This window comes from Penaeus chinensis, chromosome 35, assembly GCF_019202785.1.
Source record: "Penaeus chinensis breed Huanghai No. 1 chromosome 35, ASM1920278v2, whole genome shotgun sequence".
NCBI classification, from domain to species: Eukaryota; Metazoa; Arthropoda; class Malacostraca; order Decapoda; family Penaeidae; genus Penaeus; species Penaeus chinensis.
The window spans coordinates 27,205,774-27,223,821 of NC_061853.1; the positions used below are offsets into that span (position 1 = coordinate 27,205,774).

An 18,048-nucleotide genomic window follows, 5' to 3' on the forward strand; every position below is an offset into this window, starting at 1 on the left:
AAAAATTATCTGACTACACCCTTTCATGTCTAATAGTACTCAACATTCTTGTTACTACACCATAAATAAAATTCTAATAAAAATTAAAATATTTAGCATTAGAAATTATTCTATTAACCCTCTGCTGCCGGGTGGCATGCACAAATACCATACTAAAATTCTTTCTAACTATATACGAGAAGCACTTACCTTGCTGTATCATCATTATGAGGGTAATACATCAAGTGTTCAGAATGTTCCGGCTCAGTGCTCTCATCATCATGCTCGCTGTAATCCTCAATGTCTCCATCATGGTCTGTTGCTCCATCGTCCACTCTCAGACTACTGACATCACTATCATCTGTGTGGTGTCTGTTGCGGCTCTCAGGATCACTTCCTCTCTTTGTGTTGATCTTAGATGGTGAGCCCTAAAAGAAATGCTGAGATGCATTTATTCTGAATATATGCCAAGTCTTTAATCAAAAAAGAAAAACACTTTTTCTGTTTAGAACTGACCACCTTCTGATCACTATCGCGGAAATAATACCACTCTCAGTAAGATCTCTTAAAAAATAAATCAAATCTGAAGACAAACACAAAAATACTTTTCCACTACTATAAAAAAAAAAAAAAAATTCAGAAGCAAAAGAAGAAAGACAAAAACAGACAAAAATCTTACAAAATCATAAAACAAACTATGCCGTCCCCTACACCCAGCTACTGAAGGATATATTTTCTTTGGATCAAATATGAGAAAAATACCTGAAAACTGCCTTCCCCTGAATTAATTTCCTTCATGCTCTCTGGGCAAGGAATGAAGCCAGGGTCGCCACCTGAGTCCTGGAAGTTGGGAGGCCAAAGTCAACAGAGAGGAAAAGAAAGAGTTGAGAACACTGAACTCATGCATTTGATTTTGTGAGAAGCATCAGAGAACAAGTCTCCCCTTTCTAAAGAATAGATAGTTTTATGGAAAAAGTTGAAGAAATAGTAGTTGTTGTAGAATGTCTCTATCACTAATGTATGGCATTCATGCACATCTCAATTAAAAATTATATGGTTAACCCTGTTTTTTTTGTTTGTTTTTTTCCAAGAAAGAGAAAAGTATCTCAGATTTATACAGATAAACTGTGAAGTTATAATCTACAGAGAAAGATTCAGAGACAATAAAACTTAACCATCATGCATTGTCATTATTTAATAAAAGCAGACTATGTTAAAACTGGCCTGTTCTACAATTTGAAGAGACTTATCACAAGCAGAAACAAACTGTTAAAACAAATAAACAAACAAAAACTTTTTTAGGTATTTATTAGTACCTGGACAAAACAAAGTACATCAATATTAATGTGAATTCCTTATATGAGCCCTCTACATTATATCTTACTAATATTTCCAAACAAGAAAAAAAGAAAAGAAAAGAAAAAAAAAACAATATGACTTCCTAGTAACAAAATTTAACCCAACTATGAAAAAAAGTTTGTAAATCTACGAACTTACTTTATTTGGTAATATTAAGTTATCTCTACGTGATGTTTGTGACTGGTACTGTTTGTGGACTCCAACGCTGTCTTCCAGTGAGCTTTCCTTACTGGACTCTGAGTCTGGTTGACGTTTATCTGGAAAATAACGTAAACATTTGTGTTGGTTCCTAAATAAATCTCACTGATAGCTAAAGAGCTTTTTAATGAGATTTTCTTTTTATATTATTGAAAATCAAGCTAAATCATTGAGGATACGATGTTCCAACCCAAATTTTGAACTTCGAAATGCGTATAAAGTAATAGAATAACCAAATAGAACTACAAGAAAATAAGATTACCTCTAGCAGGGAAAGGTATAACAGAGTCGGTATCATAATGACTTTTGAATGTTATGGCATTATTATGAAGCCTCTGTGCCCAGCGTCCTTTTGGCATGTCCACCGTGCCCCTGTCGCCGGCACCCCCAGCTGGTCCTTGTGGTTCTGTCATTTGCTTCTTAGCCCACAAAGGAAGCTGACCCATACTAAATCTGATAAAAAAAATAATAATTATAATTAATTAATTAATCAATAAATCATCTCACTAAGACATCAGATACTATTCATAAAATAACTATTCCCAAAACATCACAACAAGCGTAACATCACACTGTAATCTGACCTATAATCCGGCTCTTCTGCTTCGTTGGCGTTCTGATCAAATATATCTTCAGATGCGGGTCTGAAATCTTCATTATCAATAGGCTGCCTTACTTTTCGCTTCTCTTTGGAAGCTCTTTCTGCTTGTTGTGCAATGCGTGCAGTTATGGTCTGCGACATGTCATGTGGCATTCTGGGAAGATAATAAAGTTGTTTTGGTCATTACTGATGGATTATTTTCACAACTATCTAGTCAGTAAATCTGCATTATACCCCTCCCCTCCCAAAGTATAGCAGTATCTAATAGCATGCATCATTTGTATATATACATTTGTGTGCATATGTGTATGTGTATGTGTATGTGTATGTATTCTATCACTTTCTCAAATAACTGTAAACACCAAAATCTAAACTATTTTACTGTTTTCATTCATTCTATTAACACTACAGTAAACTTATCTTTACTAATATTAATGAATGTATTTACTTAAAACTGTAAAGACTGAAAAAAATGAATGTAGTTCCAAGCTTAGTACTTACCTCCACAGAAAGATGCATCCATCACCAGATACTGTGATCAAGTGCTTGCCGTCACTGGTGAAGCGAAGTCCCGTAACAAGCTCAGAGTGCCCAAACATAGTTGCCATACATTCCCCAGAATAATAGTCATATATACACATGTTCTTGTCCGTACAGCTGGTAGCAGCATATATTCCACTCTGATCTAAGACCACCTGCAAACCAAAATTAAAAAATCTCAGGGCCAATCTCACAGCTATGTATCATCCTTTGAAATCATTTCAATTCACTCCTGTCTTTACCAGTTTTCAAAACAAAGATCATACCTTGATCAAGGTTCCATCGTCTCCAATTGTGCCCTTGAAAGTTTTGGAATGCTTCCCAGTGTTAACATTATAAACGCGAATATTACGGTCCTGACATGCTGTTAGTATATGCCGCTGACCATGATCCACCTGCAAATAGAATGATCCACTAATATGAGCCAGTTTTCTTAAAATTTAATGACTATAACAACAGCAAATACAATGATATGTAATCTCATGGATATTATATAAATAAAGGAAGACAAATACATATTTCAAGAGCCTATAAATACCACGATCACAAATGGCTTTGTGCTAACCTCCATATCATAGAGTGTTGTCTTTCCAGCCACGTTGTGTCCACGAGAAAACCACACTTCATTCTGGGGTGTCTGGAATGTGAGAAAGTCAATGAAATTATTCATTATCCTGATTCTTCTGGGAAGGCTTGTCAACTAAACCAAGTTTCTACTGAATATCTTAGAACTTAGTCAGAAGACCCAAACCATCAAAATATTCTAAAAAGCCAAGACAAAAGCAGGCTCATGTGGTGAAGAGATATGGATGGGTGTTCAAGCAGACCCTGCCATTCAACGTCCATTTGCAAGGCAATGCTAATCCCAGGCAAACCATCTCGTCTCAACAGGGAATGACAAAAACAGACTACAAAGCAGCGTGCTTTGATGTATTCACTGCATCAATCCTTTTTCCTATTCTTATCAGCAGCATTTTGCAGTGAAACCAATAATTTTGAACGTTTTATGCAGACGGCTAAAGAGTTCCACACATGAGCCAAGAAAAAAGGGTACAATAAATACTGAAATGGTTCAAATAACACTTGCACTTGACCTCCACATTCTGCATGCAAGAAACCAAAATCCAAAAAGGGTGAAGCACTGAAACACATGGAAAACATTTACCCTCTTTCTGTTTAGTGATCCCTGAGTGACAGAAGGAGAAAAACGACAAATTAGATACTGGGTGCGTAATACTATGCTAAACATTTATCAGCCTTTTATATTGGTAAGTTTAAAAAATAACAAGTATAGGAGATGAAGCTTCTAATTTAATCATGTGAACTAACTGATTAAGGTAATCTGCCATACAAGTTTAATAAACGAGGCTAAATAAACTCTCAATATCCCCGTTCCCACTAGCATTTTTCAACAGGAAAGCAGGGTGCTCCATCTTCTATTAACAATAGCCAATTCTAGGTAAAACTATAGTGCATCACCACTGAGAATTTATATAGTGGCAAATAACTCTCAGATATCGTAATTCAAAATACAAAATCATTGAAACATTGGGTATAAAAAGGTCTAATTACGCATGCAAATAACAGTTTTCCTAATCATGTCAATATTCAGTAAAATGGAATGAGGGGTCAAAGGATTTATTAGTGCATTAGTGTTTGAGCAAAGGGTGGTAAAAATAATACTTAAAAAAGAGCAAAACTATATGACAACAGAATTTGTCAATCAACTTTGCTATTTTTTTCTAGAGACTCTTTGAGGACATCTACTCATAAAAATAATATTACCTAATTAAAATGCAACAAGAAAAAATAAAATTTATCATATAACTGATATCACTTTCTTTACTTTCAGCATTGATTTTTTTTTATCAAGATGGTAAAGTGTCAGAGATACAAATAAAACTTAAAATGTGTATGAAGGAAATCAAACAAAACCAAAACTGAAAGGAAATAAAAAAAAAAAAAATAATAATTATAAATATCATCTTCCATCCTAGAAAAATCTATTTCATAATACAGATAGTTGCCCTATTACACAACTTGAATTACACATTTCTCTTTAGTCATATGAAAACATACTGTTCTAGTATGAAAGACCCCTAGTTGTCAATGTCTTCTCAAATATATAAGGCTGGATAAGGAAGAACAGCATGCATTGTAATAAAACTGTATTGGCAATTCCATAAGTTTTCAATAATCAATCTTGTAAGTATCAAATGAAGGTATATGACTAATAGTCCATCCTAAGTATAATACTCTTGACCTTGATATGTAATTGTTTCAGACCTGAATAATGGTAATGTAGTTCAGAAACCTTAGTTTCTTGAACCTGTGTTCTGCCTCAGACTGCTACAGAAATTCAAAAGCAAACTGTTATCATAACAATATTTGTTTTTACTTGGCCTAATTTCTCTATTACCAATTAAAAATGATCTCCATATATAACTAAATAGTTTTTGAAATGCAAGCACTTAATGCTAGTGCACCCAACATCACACAATGTGTAGAACGTACCTGTGTTGCACTTCGGAAGATGATCGACCTGTCAGCGCTGCAAGACACCATTTGCAAGGCTCCTTGGGTTTGGTAGAAACGCACTGAAGTAATAGCCGAGGAATGGTCATCCAAGGTCTGCACAAAGCTGTAATCCTGAAAATTTAAATGAAGTTATAATCAGTGCTTAGTATTCTTTATCAAAAGCTGCATATATCCTTGCAATCTAACTGATCTTGCTAACTGCCTATGAACAGTTGAAATCCCCAATACATCAAGAGAATTGAATTGCTGAAAACCTCCTCTGTTCATGTACTAAATAAACCATATGAATTATCTTACTGCTGTCAGTGGATGGCATAAATGTACATGTTATATCCACTGTGATCTTAGTTTATCAACTGTGCAAGTACTAATTATCTAATCTGTTTACCCTCCTTGATTTTTGGCAATATCTTCTGTATTTTTACTACTAATAGTATTATTGATAACATTGTTAAAATCATAATGTCAATAATAATAATAATAACAGTATTTTAGCTTCATTCAGGAAAAGTATTTTTCCCATTAATTCACAAAAAGGGAAAATTACTTAAGGTAAGACAAAGCCAAAGCGACTCCTTGGTGACTGTGCAATTAAGGGGTCATCTATGCACAAAAAGAATTCACATAACAACACTATAGTAGACATTACATGTCTCAGCAGAAAGGGATTGACACCAGTAATGCATATAAATATTTTCTCCATAAGACTAATTCAGAAAACAAGATAATGAATAAATAACACAAATTGCTTTATGTACAGCAGATATTTGTTTAAATAAAGCATGCCCACATAACAAGTTCAACTAAAACATAATATTACCTGATCAACTGCAAACACGTGGATCAATCTGTCTCGAGACGCTGACGCTAGGAACTTGTGGCCAGTGTCTGGGCGGGAATACTCAAGGCTCAACACCTCAGCATCATGAGCTTCAATTTTGCAAAGCTCATCCAGAAATTGCAATTCATGCACTCTGTTGGCAGAATTTAAAGTTTAAATGGAAAGTAAATTCTAAATGAAAGGGCATGCAATGTTCACAGAAGTCTAATTACTAAAGAGGAATCCAGAGAAATCTTTCATATCTGAAGGTAAGACTGTTACACACAAAAAAATCTAAGAGATCATTAACTCTTCTGGATAATCACACACACACACTCACAAGCACACCTACACACACACCTGCACATGCACACGAACAGCTAGACAAACAAATATTTATATGGCTAAAAAATATTTTAAAAATCTACAATGAAAAATCATATAATCTACAGCTACTACAAATCCAAAGATTTTTTTTTCTTAGGATAAAAACAAAAGAATTCATCAAAAAGAAATAAAAAAGAGGCATAAAAATAAAACCTCTAAAATCATTCCTCCTTTACTCTAGTCCTTCCCAATCCTGACCTGATATTTCCAGCCCGGTCTCCAGAAGCCAAGTGCTTGCCATCAGGGCTCACTCTGATGCACCTGACGCCGTTGCGGGAATCGTATGAGGTGTCATTCCTATCCCCACCTTGAGGGTTAACGTCTGTGTCTTTGATGAAACCCAACTCTGGGTCCACATACATGATTTTGAGCAGTTCCTACGGGAGAAGAAATAAAAGCATCTGGCAACAGGCCTAAAGCTTACAGCAGCAAAATCACAATTGAATGAGGCTTTGAAGGTATGCAAGCAAATTACTTGTACGTACTAAAATACACATTTCTGGACCTACTTCAAAATACTGTCCAAAACATGTTACATTAAAACCTGAATCTACATGATAAAGGTCCTAGTCTTTCAAAACAATTTACATTAAATGTTTTAAAATAATACTGACAGTAATGTTTTGAATATTTTACTGTAATTTAGCTTTCTTATATCTACAATGTTTCCATTGGGAGTAAAGAACATCATAAAAAAAAATAAACCAAAGTAACATTAATCAAAAAATACACGACTGGGTTTCTCTCCAGAAAAAGTTTATAGCTTTGCCAGAAATATTTTATCATTAAATATTTATATAAAACCAAGTATTTAGTCATATTTCTGAAAGTTCTGAAATTAACATAGCTTATCTTTACACTAAACTACATTCAGTGCAATGACAGTCAACTTCAATTATTTCAAAAATGAGATCCTGCCTCATAATATCTTGTTTTCCTATGTGCATTTAACCCACTGACTGCAGATGGCATGATGTACATGCTATGTCCACTGTAATTTTGGTTTATTAATTGTGCTTATACAGAAATGGATCCACTAGAGCTTAGTCATCAAGAAGTCAATTATTAGTACTATCTCTCTCACTTGATTATCTTTTCCTTGATTTTGGGAAGACTCATTTTCACCACTTTAGCATTTTTATTGTTAATAGTATTTTAATAACATAATAATAGTCATAATGTCAATAATAATAATAATGGTATCATAAAAAATATATATTAGAAAAACTCTTTGGTGGCTGAGCACATGTGGAGCTATCTGTGTGCAACAAAATTCACTAAAGACTTCAGTGGATAGTACATAAACCCATGGTCAATGAGTTAAAGAAAACCATTTATGTGTTCTGCAGATAAGTGATGAAAGCAATTTGTTTCTTACCACTTCAGAGTCCTGTAATGGGCAAAAGCAGTGCAAGCAATTCAAGATAATTCATAACAACTTCTAACCTTTGTTTCCTCATTTGTCTGCTTTATGTGAAGAATTTCTTTTAATCTCCAAATTGCTTATGACTTGCAAATTCATTTACTTATCCTTAAACAGAATCTGACTCTTCATTATGCTTCTAGATACCATGTAATGGTTACGATGCATCATTTCTACAGCAACTAACATATTTGCTATAACAATTATTCTACTTCTGCTAACGGTATAGTGGCTATGACATATGAGCTTCATAACAATAGCATATTTCAAAGGTTAGTACATATCAAGGGATTATTTTTATCATATATTAAACATTTCCATAGGGTATGTTACTGAAGTACCTCTTCTAATTCATACTGTTGTATTAGCTGACAATGCAAGAACAAAAGACATTTCAAACAGCTTACTCTACAATGTAACTTTTGGTAAGAAGGCACCATAAAATTTCAAAAAGGTTCTGAAAAAAATCAAACACTCAGTAATTTCTAAAGACAACCCTACTTACAGTGCTGTAAATATTCCTCTTATACAGAGTATTTGAGGGCATGGCAGAGTCGATATTCCAGACTCGGATTGTGTCATCGGAAGAGCAGGTGATGAACGACCCAGGAGGCATCACCCCTTTTCCGCCCTCTCCCTCTGTGGGGTAGGTTTCCACACCCCATATACAGGCAGAATGGTACAGGTAGGAGTGGGACTTTCCAACCTGTTTAGGATAAAACATACTTTGAATAAATTTCAAAGATATTCTATTTTGTACTAAAGGTTGCATCCCAGCAAACTATCACACACTTCAGTGTAATAAAAAATTATATTCTAGTGTGTTCACTGTGCAGGTGCAACACCAAATTCATTGAGACATCATTCTTAAACCAAAACAAGCAAATAAACAAAGTTTAATATTGAAACAAAATCAAAACAAAACGTCTGATTTCCAATACTTTACTTAATCTAAATTTCTTAGGGAATGCTTCTCACAATTATTTTTTGCAATAAAAATAAATCTTCTTATCTTCATTTTCCTATTTAATGCTAATCACATTTACAAAAGAGCAAAGAAAAATTTACAAATGACTAAGTTGCACTTCACTATACTCAAATAAAATTATGAATGGGATCTCTCTAATCATTACAATCTTTATCTAGTTAAAACAAAAATTATAATGATGTAAGTACTGAAGTCAAACTTCTAAATACTTTTGCAAACTTCTGCTCTGCTATTTGATGCAGACTATCTTTACGGCAAGGTAATGAAAAATATACGTACCCTCTTTATATCCTTGACATCCCACACATACATGGAATGGTCATTATAAACAGCCGTCACTTTGTGGTTGTTTTCATCAAAGGATACAGCTATGGTGTCAGGGTACTTGGCATTGTTTGGGTGAGCGGCCATGTGACTGCATAAGAAGAGCATGCTATTCTTAATCAAGTGTCGAATGGATCACTCAGGGAGGAATATTAACTGCGAAAATATCTAAGAAATATTCTAAAAAACTCAAAATCACAAAAACAAAATAAGAACAAGAAGAAAGAAAATACGATCAAGAAGGTATATAGGAAAATTAATAGAAGAAGGGGATTCAATCAAGGAAAGGGTCAATGCTTCTCTTGAAAAGCTCTTATGTTAAACAAGGCATGCAATTTCCTTCCTATTCAGAGTGTACAGTGGTCTTAACAATAGAGTAGATGTGAAATATCACTCAAAGATTGCACACTTGTTTGGTGAGTCTATGGTGCCCTAATTTACAAAACTGTCCACCCTTTTAAACATCACTACACCAGCACAGGTGTCATCAGCAGTTAATAAATGTATGTGGATGTTATCAATCATAATAACAGCCATCAATTTGGAATAATTCCTTTGGTAAAAGCAGCTGCTATTTTTTACTGTATGGTATAAACTTCAAAACACTTAAATGCAACAGCACAGCAATGTCCTGGATGGCCATACTTGGTGAATGCTATAAGAAACAAAATGATGCGAGAACTGGATAAAAAGTGTTGGTGCTCATAGTGAGTTCTGGTGCTTTTGCTTCCTTTTTTTTCATAGTTTTGGTAGCATCTAGGGTGACAGTGATATAAAAGCCGACTGCATTCAAATCTCAAAATAATAAGGAATGCACACTTTGCTGCAGCTAGTGAACAAGGATACAAAATTAAGATGTTACAAACCAATTAGGTATTACATTACTAATTACTAAAACAATGGTAAAAATAGCTAAAACTAGCATGAAAATTGTATCTATCTGTATTTGTAGTACATCACAGAGCATAAAAAAGTTTATCTGCATTCATAATAGATTTTGCTTCATTAATTGGACAATTCTTATACAATAGTCTTTAAAAATCAACAGCACAAGATCTGAAATGTACATTTAGAATTGACTTCAAGCAATATGCACTTTACACTCACAAAATGGAAAAAATGAACAATCCTGTTACTAAATACCATGCAACTTCATATGACCAAAAGTGAGAAGCAAAAATAAAAATCACAAACTATTGATACTTTACATATCAGTGACTCATATATGACCTAGAAATAGTTCCCAGATATACAACTAAACACACAAGAGATATTTTTTGAAGTAAAAGTCCTAACTATGAAAAAGATACACAAGCACAAGGAGCATAAGTGGGAAAAAGGGAAAAAGAAAAACAATGAAGAAAGTCCTCCTAATCCAAAAGCATAAATGATCCTAATAATATCTTATATCACATAAGTGGCTAACAATTACTAATGTTCTCACTTCAAATATCTTTCCTTATGTTTTTCATTTTCTCTAAATGAAAGTGATAAACTTTTCAATGCTAAAATTTTAAGAAAACACACACATTCCAGGCAAACAGATCTTATCACATCATAAAATTCTATACTTTTTAATAAAGTGATTAAAGTTATATTTAAAAATAATTTACAATCAGTTAGGCCTTTATCACAGACACTAGAAAAAAAAATTATTAAACTAAATATGAAATACACTCAAAACAATATGTAGCCCACTTTACGTACCTGATAGTTAAACCTTTTGATACATCTACACCAAGGTAGTGAGTGCGAGGCAGGGTGGTGATGAACTGGAGATTATAGGGGCTGAAGCATCGGATAATACCTTCTGCACAGCCTACAAAGATGTATTCCTCCCCAGCCACCACACAGTTTGCACTGGAAGTCTGAGCAGAAGAAGAAAAAAAAATATATAATAATTTCAATATTCATCAAGACAAATAAAAGACTCACAATCTCTACAAAACCTAAAGACAATCAAGTATTTAATCAAACCAAAAAGATCAAGTACTTAGAAAAAGCAAAAAGCAATCCGCAACAGAAAATTGCACTCATACTCACTCTTAGCTCCACCCACTTGTCTAGCAGCCTTCGGTTATTGAATTCACACAACAAGCCAGACTTGGTGATGGCAAAAGTAGAGTCTCCCATATCACCACGTCCACAAGCAACATCACAGAAATAGTTGTTTCTTTGTTCTCCAAGAATAGCAGACCGTCCAGTCAGGGGCACTGGCTCCTTAAACTTTGAAAAAGAGGCAAAGATGAAAATGGCTACTATATTTCACTTGTATACAAATGACCTTATTTTTCTAAACTTCACTCATCACATAAAAACTAACTCATTAAATAACTTTCAGTTAATTTTTCATTATATTAACTATAGTTTTGCAAATTACTCCCTTATAGTTCTTTTATTAGACAGGAATACTACTCCTGCACCCATACCCATGACCTTCCATGAAATTTATATAAGTGTGCTACTATGCAAACACACACTTTGAGTGTTTACTATCTGAGTGTAGTGTTCCTATTTTTAAGTCACAATATACTTCATGATGTATCAAAAAAAAAAAAAAAAAAAAAAAAAAAAAAAAAAAAAAATCATGGAAAACCCAAGTCTACATAATTAAAAAGAATAAACTATATATCTCAATTCACTAAACATATTTAAGAATATTCTTACCACATTCAGACGACTCACCTTGGAGCCTCGTGCCACTTCAAGGTACCAAAACTTCACATGGCGGTTTCCTACAGTAACAAAATAAGAACCATTCTCTGCGAAGCTGATAGCCTTGACCTTGCTGGAAAACTTGTTGGAAGCGACCTTTACTCCTCCTCGCCAATCCCACACATTCACAATCATGTCATGTTGGGATCCTACAGACACTACGTACTTCTGAGTTGGAGAAAATGCCTAAAAAAAAGAAAAGAAAAAATGTACGGTTAAAATTAACTTGAATGATCTCTAGCAATGCTGTAAGAAATCTTTGGGTTATTTCCTGTTTTATTTTGCATCAACCATAACATAATTCTAGCAAACTTTAGAAAATCTCAAGATAAGAGGATATTAACAAAGATATAAGCTGGGGAAGAGGAAAACAATAAAGGAAATTAGTGTGAGATGTGAAAGACAAAGAGAGCAAGAGGCCTGAGATATGAAAATAATAAAGATCTTTTTTTTTTATTTACCTGGTAAAGACCACAATCACACTTAACTTTTCTTTTATATGCTTCAAGGAGTTGGGCTTCCTTAACTACAACTAATTTTCAAACTAACAGGATATCTAAAATGATTACCTGCATCACATAAAAATATCTAAAGCAGAGACATCACTTAGCTTAACTTAAAACAGTAGGATACATTTTCTTTTATTATCATTATTATTACAAGTATTGTTATCGTTCTTGTTATTATCATTATCTTTACCATTATCATCATAATAAACATGATGATCATGATCATCATTATTATTATTACTATTAACATTACTACTATTACTATTCTCATTACTATCATTACTATCATTATTATTATTATTATGACTATCACTATTAATATCATCTTTTTCTGCAAGACTAATACCATTTTTTATCATTGACCTATATACACATTCTATGGATAGCCCATAATTATATCATAAATGTTAATACTATTTGGAAAGAAATAAGAAAAAATAAAACAATCACTGCAATGACAGAGAATCTGAAAAGAAGGAGGAAGCAAGATCGACAGATAACCCATGAAGAAAAGAAAAATGAGGAACTAGAAGGAAAGAGACAACAAGAGAGTTCACAGGGAAAGGAGATTCACGGTCCTCCTACACCAACAATCGCGTTTGGCTATTTCGCTTCATACCCTCTGTGGTCTTGCCAATATTAAATGTTTTGCGTAACCCGAGCACCACGTGCGGGATCGGGACCTGCATCCGCACGTCCTTCGATCGCCATGGTAACTGAGACGCTGAGCATACGGGTGGACGCCGCAACATGACACCGGACGCTGTGCCTTTGGCCAGCTTTACACGACCATTCGACCACTCGTCCCCTTTCATTTAATTTGTTATAGGAGAGGGTGCAACCCGAATGAAGGGGGGTTTTATTACTAATTATGTCCCTCTTAGTTGCTATCGGCGTCATGACAAGAAGTAGTAATTCTTATGATATCACGCAATCGCAATCACACAGATATCAGACTCAGTAATCATAAAAAAAGGGAGGAGGCCCAAATAGTTTTGTGCACCTGGTGTTGGACTTGTTACACAACACAAGGTTTAAAGTAATAATAAAAACGCACGTACAAGATGACTCCTACTTTAGCATTGAAATCACCAGCAGGTGTTTACATAGACGCGCGTGGGAGAACCTGTCGCCCTACTGGCACACCCTCTCCCCTTCCCCTTCCCCTTCCACCCTTCCTTCCTTTCCCCTTCCCTCTCCGCTCTTCCTTCCTTCCTCCTCCTTTCCCCACACCTTCCTCTTCCTCTACCCCGCCCCCGTGTCACATTCCTATCCCTCATCCTACCCTGCTGCCATATGAACCAGAACAAAGCATGCACCATCACTCCCATTCGGCATGACATCCACGAGTTCATTTAGGGAGAAGCTTATTCATGGAAATGAAGTTTTACTCCTATGCCTAAGAAAACAAAATCCGGCAGTCCTTCTCACAATGGTATATCCTTATCCCCCTCATCCTCTTCATACCAGCTAAATGACATCTTTCTTCATCCTAACTAAACAATAGCCTCTTCTTCCTGCTCCCGCGACAGCACACGAGGTTTCAAGGTCTGGCTCCTAGGACCCCTTGTTCTGGAGCCAACGCCACGCATTTGTGTAATGGAGATCCATACATGGGTTGAGAGCAAGGAGTGGAATGTCCTCCTGGTAGGCTCTGCCTCAACCGGTCCCTATCGCCCCTTCACGGGTGTCCAGCAAGTTATTCATGTTATGTAGTCTTGGCCAACTCGTTGTTTAATTTTCACGCGGCAAAACATGTCTACAATTTCACCTTTTAATTCCACCCCAAGTACAACGCTCCCCTTTCTTCGCCTTATCATTCCTGTGCCCTTCCCCGATCCCTGATCCTGCCCGGCCTGCGCCAGCCCTCGCCGGCCGCCGCCCTCGCACCGCGGTCAGCCAGAGGGTGTGGCGCCCTCCGCCTCCCATCAACAAATGCCTCCCGAACGGCGTCGATCGACACTGTTTACCTAGGAATCAGAGGCCGATGGTATCCGAGGCGAGGCCGAAGGAGCCTCGGCGGGTAGCCACAATCTGCTACCTCACACCGCGGGCCGTCTCCAAGCCTTGCCCTTCGGTTGGCGTGACACCTCCCACACCTGCGCAATCGCTCGAGATCAACCTGCCAGCGGGAATACGTGGGTGCTGAAGGTTGTTCCTCTTTCCATCAGCATCTGCACATTCGTTCACACAGGGTGGAAGAAGCATCCTGTCGCCCTCCTGTTAAGCCTATTCGTGTTGGCCTAAACGCTGTCCTGGCGTGACTCGCTTTTATTGACCTTGCGGCGTGAGGCTACATCATTCTTGTGTACATAGGAGTTTTGGAGATCCCTCGAGTGCCATGACTTCTCTCTCTTCTACCGACGGTGTCTCTTGCTACGTGTCTTTCGCCGTCACGCATGTTCCACCACCTGCTCACGGTGGTGGGCGTGGGCGTGACGTATGTTCCTCAACTTTGGGCATTCAACGTGGCAACGCCCATGTCGTCGGCGATGGCTCTCTGTGGGCTTCGTTGTGGAGGAATAGCTCCATGGCACGGCGAGGGCTCTCGACAGCGCCTGCAGAGAGCTCTGGCCTTTCTTCTGCGTGCTCTTTACCGAGCAGCCATCACTACCTTTCAGCAGCCCACGCTTCTGCTCTTCCCTACCGCCGAGAACCACTACCTACCCAGAGCCATCATGCCGACCCATTAGTCACCATCCGTCACTCTCCTACAGTGCCGTATCGACTCCACCCTCGTGCCTGACCACCCGTCACTCTCTGCCCACTTGACTCCGTGTTACTGCCAGCGTCGCCCACGCACCCGAGATCGTATCGACTCGGGATTAACATCAGCTTCTTTGTCTCGTGCTGTCACGCCCGTGCGCCAACTACCTATTCGTGTGTGTTAATTGGTCTTTCCGCGTTGAAGATCAATGGAGTTAAGAGTCAATGTTGATACATTTTTTTTTTTTTTTTTTTTTTTTTGGGGGGGGGGGGCATGTAGGCGTCTTCTTGTTTTGTTTTTCTACTCCTACGCCTTCTAACGATCATTTGAAATTCAAAATATCATTTCCATTAGGGTTCACAACGAGGCATAACACCGCTCTGAATATTCATTAGCTAGCAAGACCACCCGGGAGAGATGAGGCCGACAGGGTTTCACGAGGCCGTAGGGAAGGGCCGGGGACCTCTTGAGTGACGACGAGGCTTCAGGGTGTCGGAGATAAAGTCAGGTAAAGGGAGAGGGTTACAAGGTGCCGAAGCCCACCGGGGAGGCTTCCCAAGACGGCGGAGAGATTATAAGCCGCGGGAATGTAGATGTGCGCCACCGAATCGAGTACGATCATCAGCATGCCTACTAAGTACCCGGCCCTCCACCCCCTCCACCACCTTGTCCCTTTCTTCCCCTCCACCACCCTGCCCCCTCCACCCCCTTATTACCGCCTTTCACCCCTTCACCACTTCATCGTCCTGCCCCTTCTTCACCCCTTCACCACTTGATCGTCCTGCCCCTTCCTCCGCCTGTAAGATTTCCCATGCTATCTTTTCTCAAAAATACTGCATAAGGGCAACGTAAAGAAGAGGAGGAGGAGGAGGAGGAAGAGAAAAAGAAAGAAAGGAAGGAAGGGAGAGAGAGAAGGAGAAGAAGAGAAAGAAAAATAAAGAAAGCAAGAAACGATAAGAAAGAAAAGAAAAATGAAGAAAAATGAGATTAAAAACAAGACCAAGCCCTCCGGCGGCACTTACCACGCACGAGACGCCGTACTTGTGTCCCTGGAACTCGGCCACCTGCGTCTTGTCGGCCACGTCCCACACCCTGACGGAGGGCTGGTGGCCGCACTCGCCCGTGGCCAGGTAGCGGCCGCACGGCGAGAAGGCCACGCACGTGATGCTCTTCCTCGAGGCATTCTGCACGTGCTGCTGCCGGTTCTTGCGGGGGTTCAGCAGCACAACCGTGCACCTGCAACATCGGGTCGTGTTAGGAGAAATATCATCATTATCATAATCATTATCATCATCATCATCATCATCATCACTATTAGCATTCATCTACATCCACATCATCATTACCATCACCATCATTATCACCGACAGCATCCTCATAATCACAATCACCACCATCACTATCACAATCATCACCACCATCATCATCGTGACAATTCAAATCCTAACAACAAAATGAATTACCTTTATATAGTACCTAACGACCTATTAAACAAATAAACAAACAAACAAACAAACAAATAAATAAATAAATAAATAACATTTCCAGTACATCGCGAAAAAGGGGTGTGAAAAAAAACGAGGCCAAATCCTTTATTTCTCTCAACTTTACACTTGCCCAAAGACTTGGACTGAATTTGGCGAAACTGACGTTCCCTTTAAAGTACATAAACAACGGCACCTTCAAGAGCACTGAGAGCAACTGACTCCTCGCAAACTGCTACGGCATCACAATCGACTCACTACCGACACGTGACAAGGATGAAGGATGTTGTTTATGGTGAATCTACGCGTCACATCTAAACCATTATCTGTTTCCCTTCGAGTAAAACGTGCGGCGTGTGTGTGTTGGAGTGGGGAGGGGAGGGAGGGGGGGGTCGTGCCTTATGGCTTTGGGGAGCACTATGTCTATTTGTGTCTAATGCTCTTTTCTCTTTGTTTATTTTTGGTTGTTGTATATGCACGTTTGAGTATCGGTCTCTCTCTCTCTCTCTCTCTCTCTCTCTCTCTCTCTCTCTCTCTCTCTCTCTCTCTCTCTCTCTCTCTCTCTCTCTCTCTCTCTCTCTCTCTCTCTCTCATATGTTCTCATATGTTCTCTTTCGGTCTCTCTCTCGCTCTCCAGGAAAGGCCTATGAACACATCACCTTCAAAGGTTAGACCCCTTCAAAACAATGCCGACAATCATCCATTCACAAAAGTCTGAACACAACACCTTCCAAAACACTGTCATCCACATCAGCTGTTTAACACTAACCCACCCAATCCCGCCCTTCCCCGCCCCATCTCCCTTCCCGAAAAAGCAAACGCCAAGCTATCCCAGACCCGCCCTTGAGAGCCCGCAATCGACCCCGCCATATAGAGCAGGGTGCCGCCTCCATGTACGGCACAGTGCCACTACCCTAAACCCTGGATCTGAAAAACCTCACCACCTCACCGCCTCTTCACACCTCCGGACCTTTCGTCGCTCCTCCTTGTAAAGACCGCGCGCCAGAAGTGGGTCTAAAGGTCATGTCATGCATAAACATCGGGCGGCGTGACGTGGAGTGTGGGGCCGAGGCATGAGTCTATGCAGGCGGTCATGCAAATGCGCATGTTACGTGCAGAGTGAGGGTGCCGGTGAGGGGGGGGAGGGGTGTCGGCGATGAATGGGCCTCTCTGCCTTATAGGCGGGATGATGAGTGGCGCCCATTACACGTACTTAAAAAAAGATATCCATTTTTCCTCTCTTTCTTTCCTTTTTCTCTCTTCCTCTCCCTCTCTACCTTTCTCTATGTCACTCCTTCCCTGTCCTACCCTCTTTTCCTTGGCTCTTCCTTCGTTCTTCGTACTTCCTTCTTTTCCTCTCTCTCCCTCTCCACCCACCTCGATCTTTCTTTGTTTCTTTGTTTCTTTGTTTCTTTGTTTCTTTGTCTCTTTGTTTCTTTGTCTCTTTGTTTCTTTGTTTCTTTGTTTCTTTGTTTC

The 18,048-nt window shown here is 38.4% G+C and overlaps 1 protein-coding gene across 11 annotated transcripts in view; it reads right to left on the reverse strand.

The window, feature by feature from the left end:
* The window catches only part of LOC125044200 (mitogen-activated protein kinase-binding protein 1-like), a 157,473-nt gene that overhangs the window by 11,793 nt on the left and 127,632 nt on the right, over nt 1–18,048 (reverse strand). For 10 of the 11 annotated variants that reach the window (XM_047640710.1, XM_047640709.1, XM_047640704.1 and 7 more), the window contains 17 exons: nt 16,111–16,324; nt 11,843–12,058; nt 11,201–11,383; nt 10,865–11,025; nt 9,113–9,248; nt 8,351–8,551; nt 6,621–6,799; nt 6,036–6,189; nt 5,192–5,326; nt 3,243–3,314; nt 2,944–3,072; nt 2,639–2,832; nt 2,121–2,291; nt 1,799–1,989; nt 1,477–1,595; nt 742–819; nt 190–407 (listed from right to left, as the gene is read on the reverse strand). In XM_047640710.1, coding sequence (XP_047496666.1) covers nt 190–407; nt 742–819; nt 1,477–1,595; nt 1,799–1,989; nt 2,121–2,291; nt 2,639–2,832; nt 2,944–3,072; nt 3,243–3,314; nt 5,192–5,326; nt 6,036–6,189; nt 6,621–6,799; nt 8,351–8,551; nt 9,113–9,248; nt 10,865–11,025; nt 11,201–11,383; nt 11,843–12,058; nt 16,111–16,324 — 2,751 coding nt within the window. The remainder of the gene's footprint in view (nt 1–189; nt 408–741; nt 820–1,476; nt 1,596–1,798; nt 1,990–2,120; nt 2,292–2,638; nt 2,833–2,943; nt 3,073–3,242; nt 3,315–5,191; nt 5,327–6,035; nt 6,190–6,620; nt 6,800–8,350; nt 8,552–9,112; nt 9,249–10,864; nt 11,026–11,200; nt 11,384–11,842; nt 12,059–16,110; nt 16,325–18,048) is intronic. The other variant, XM_047640703.1, reaches the window with a different exon arrangement.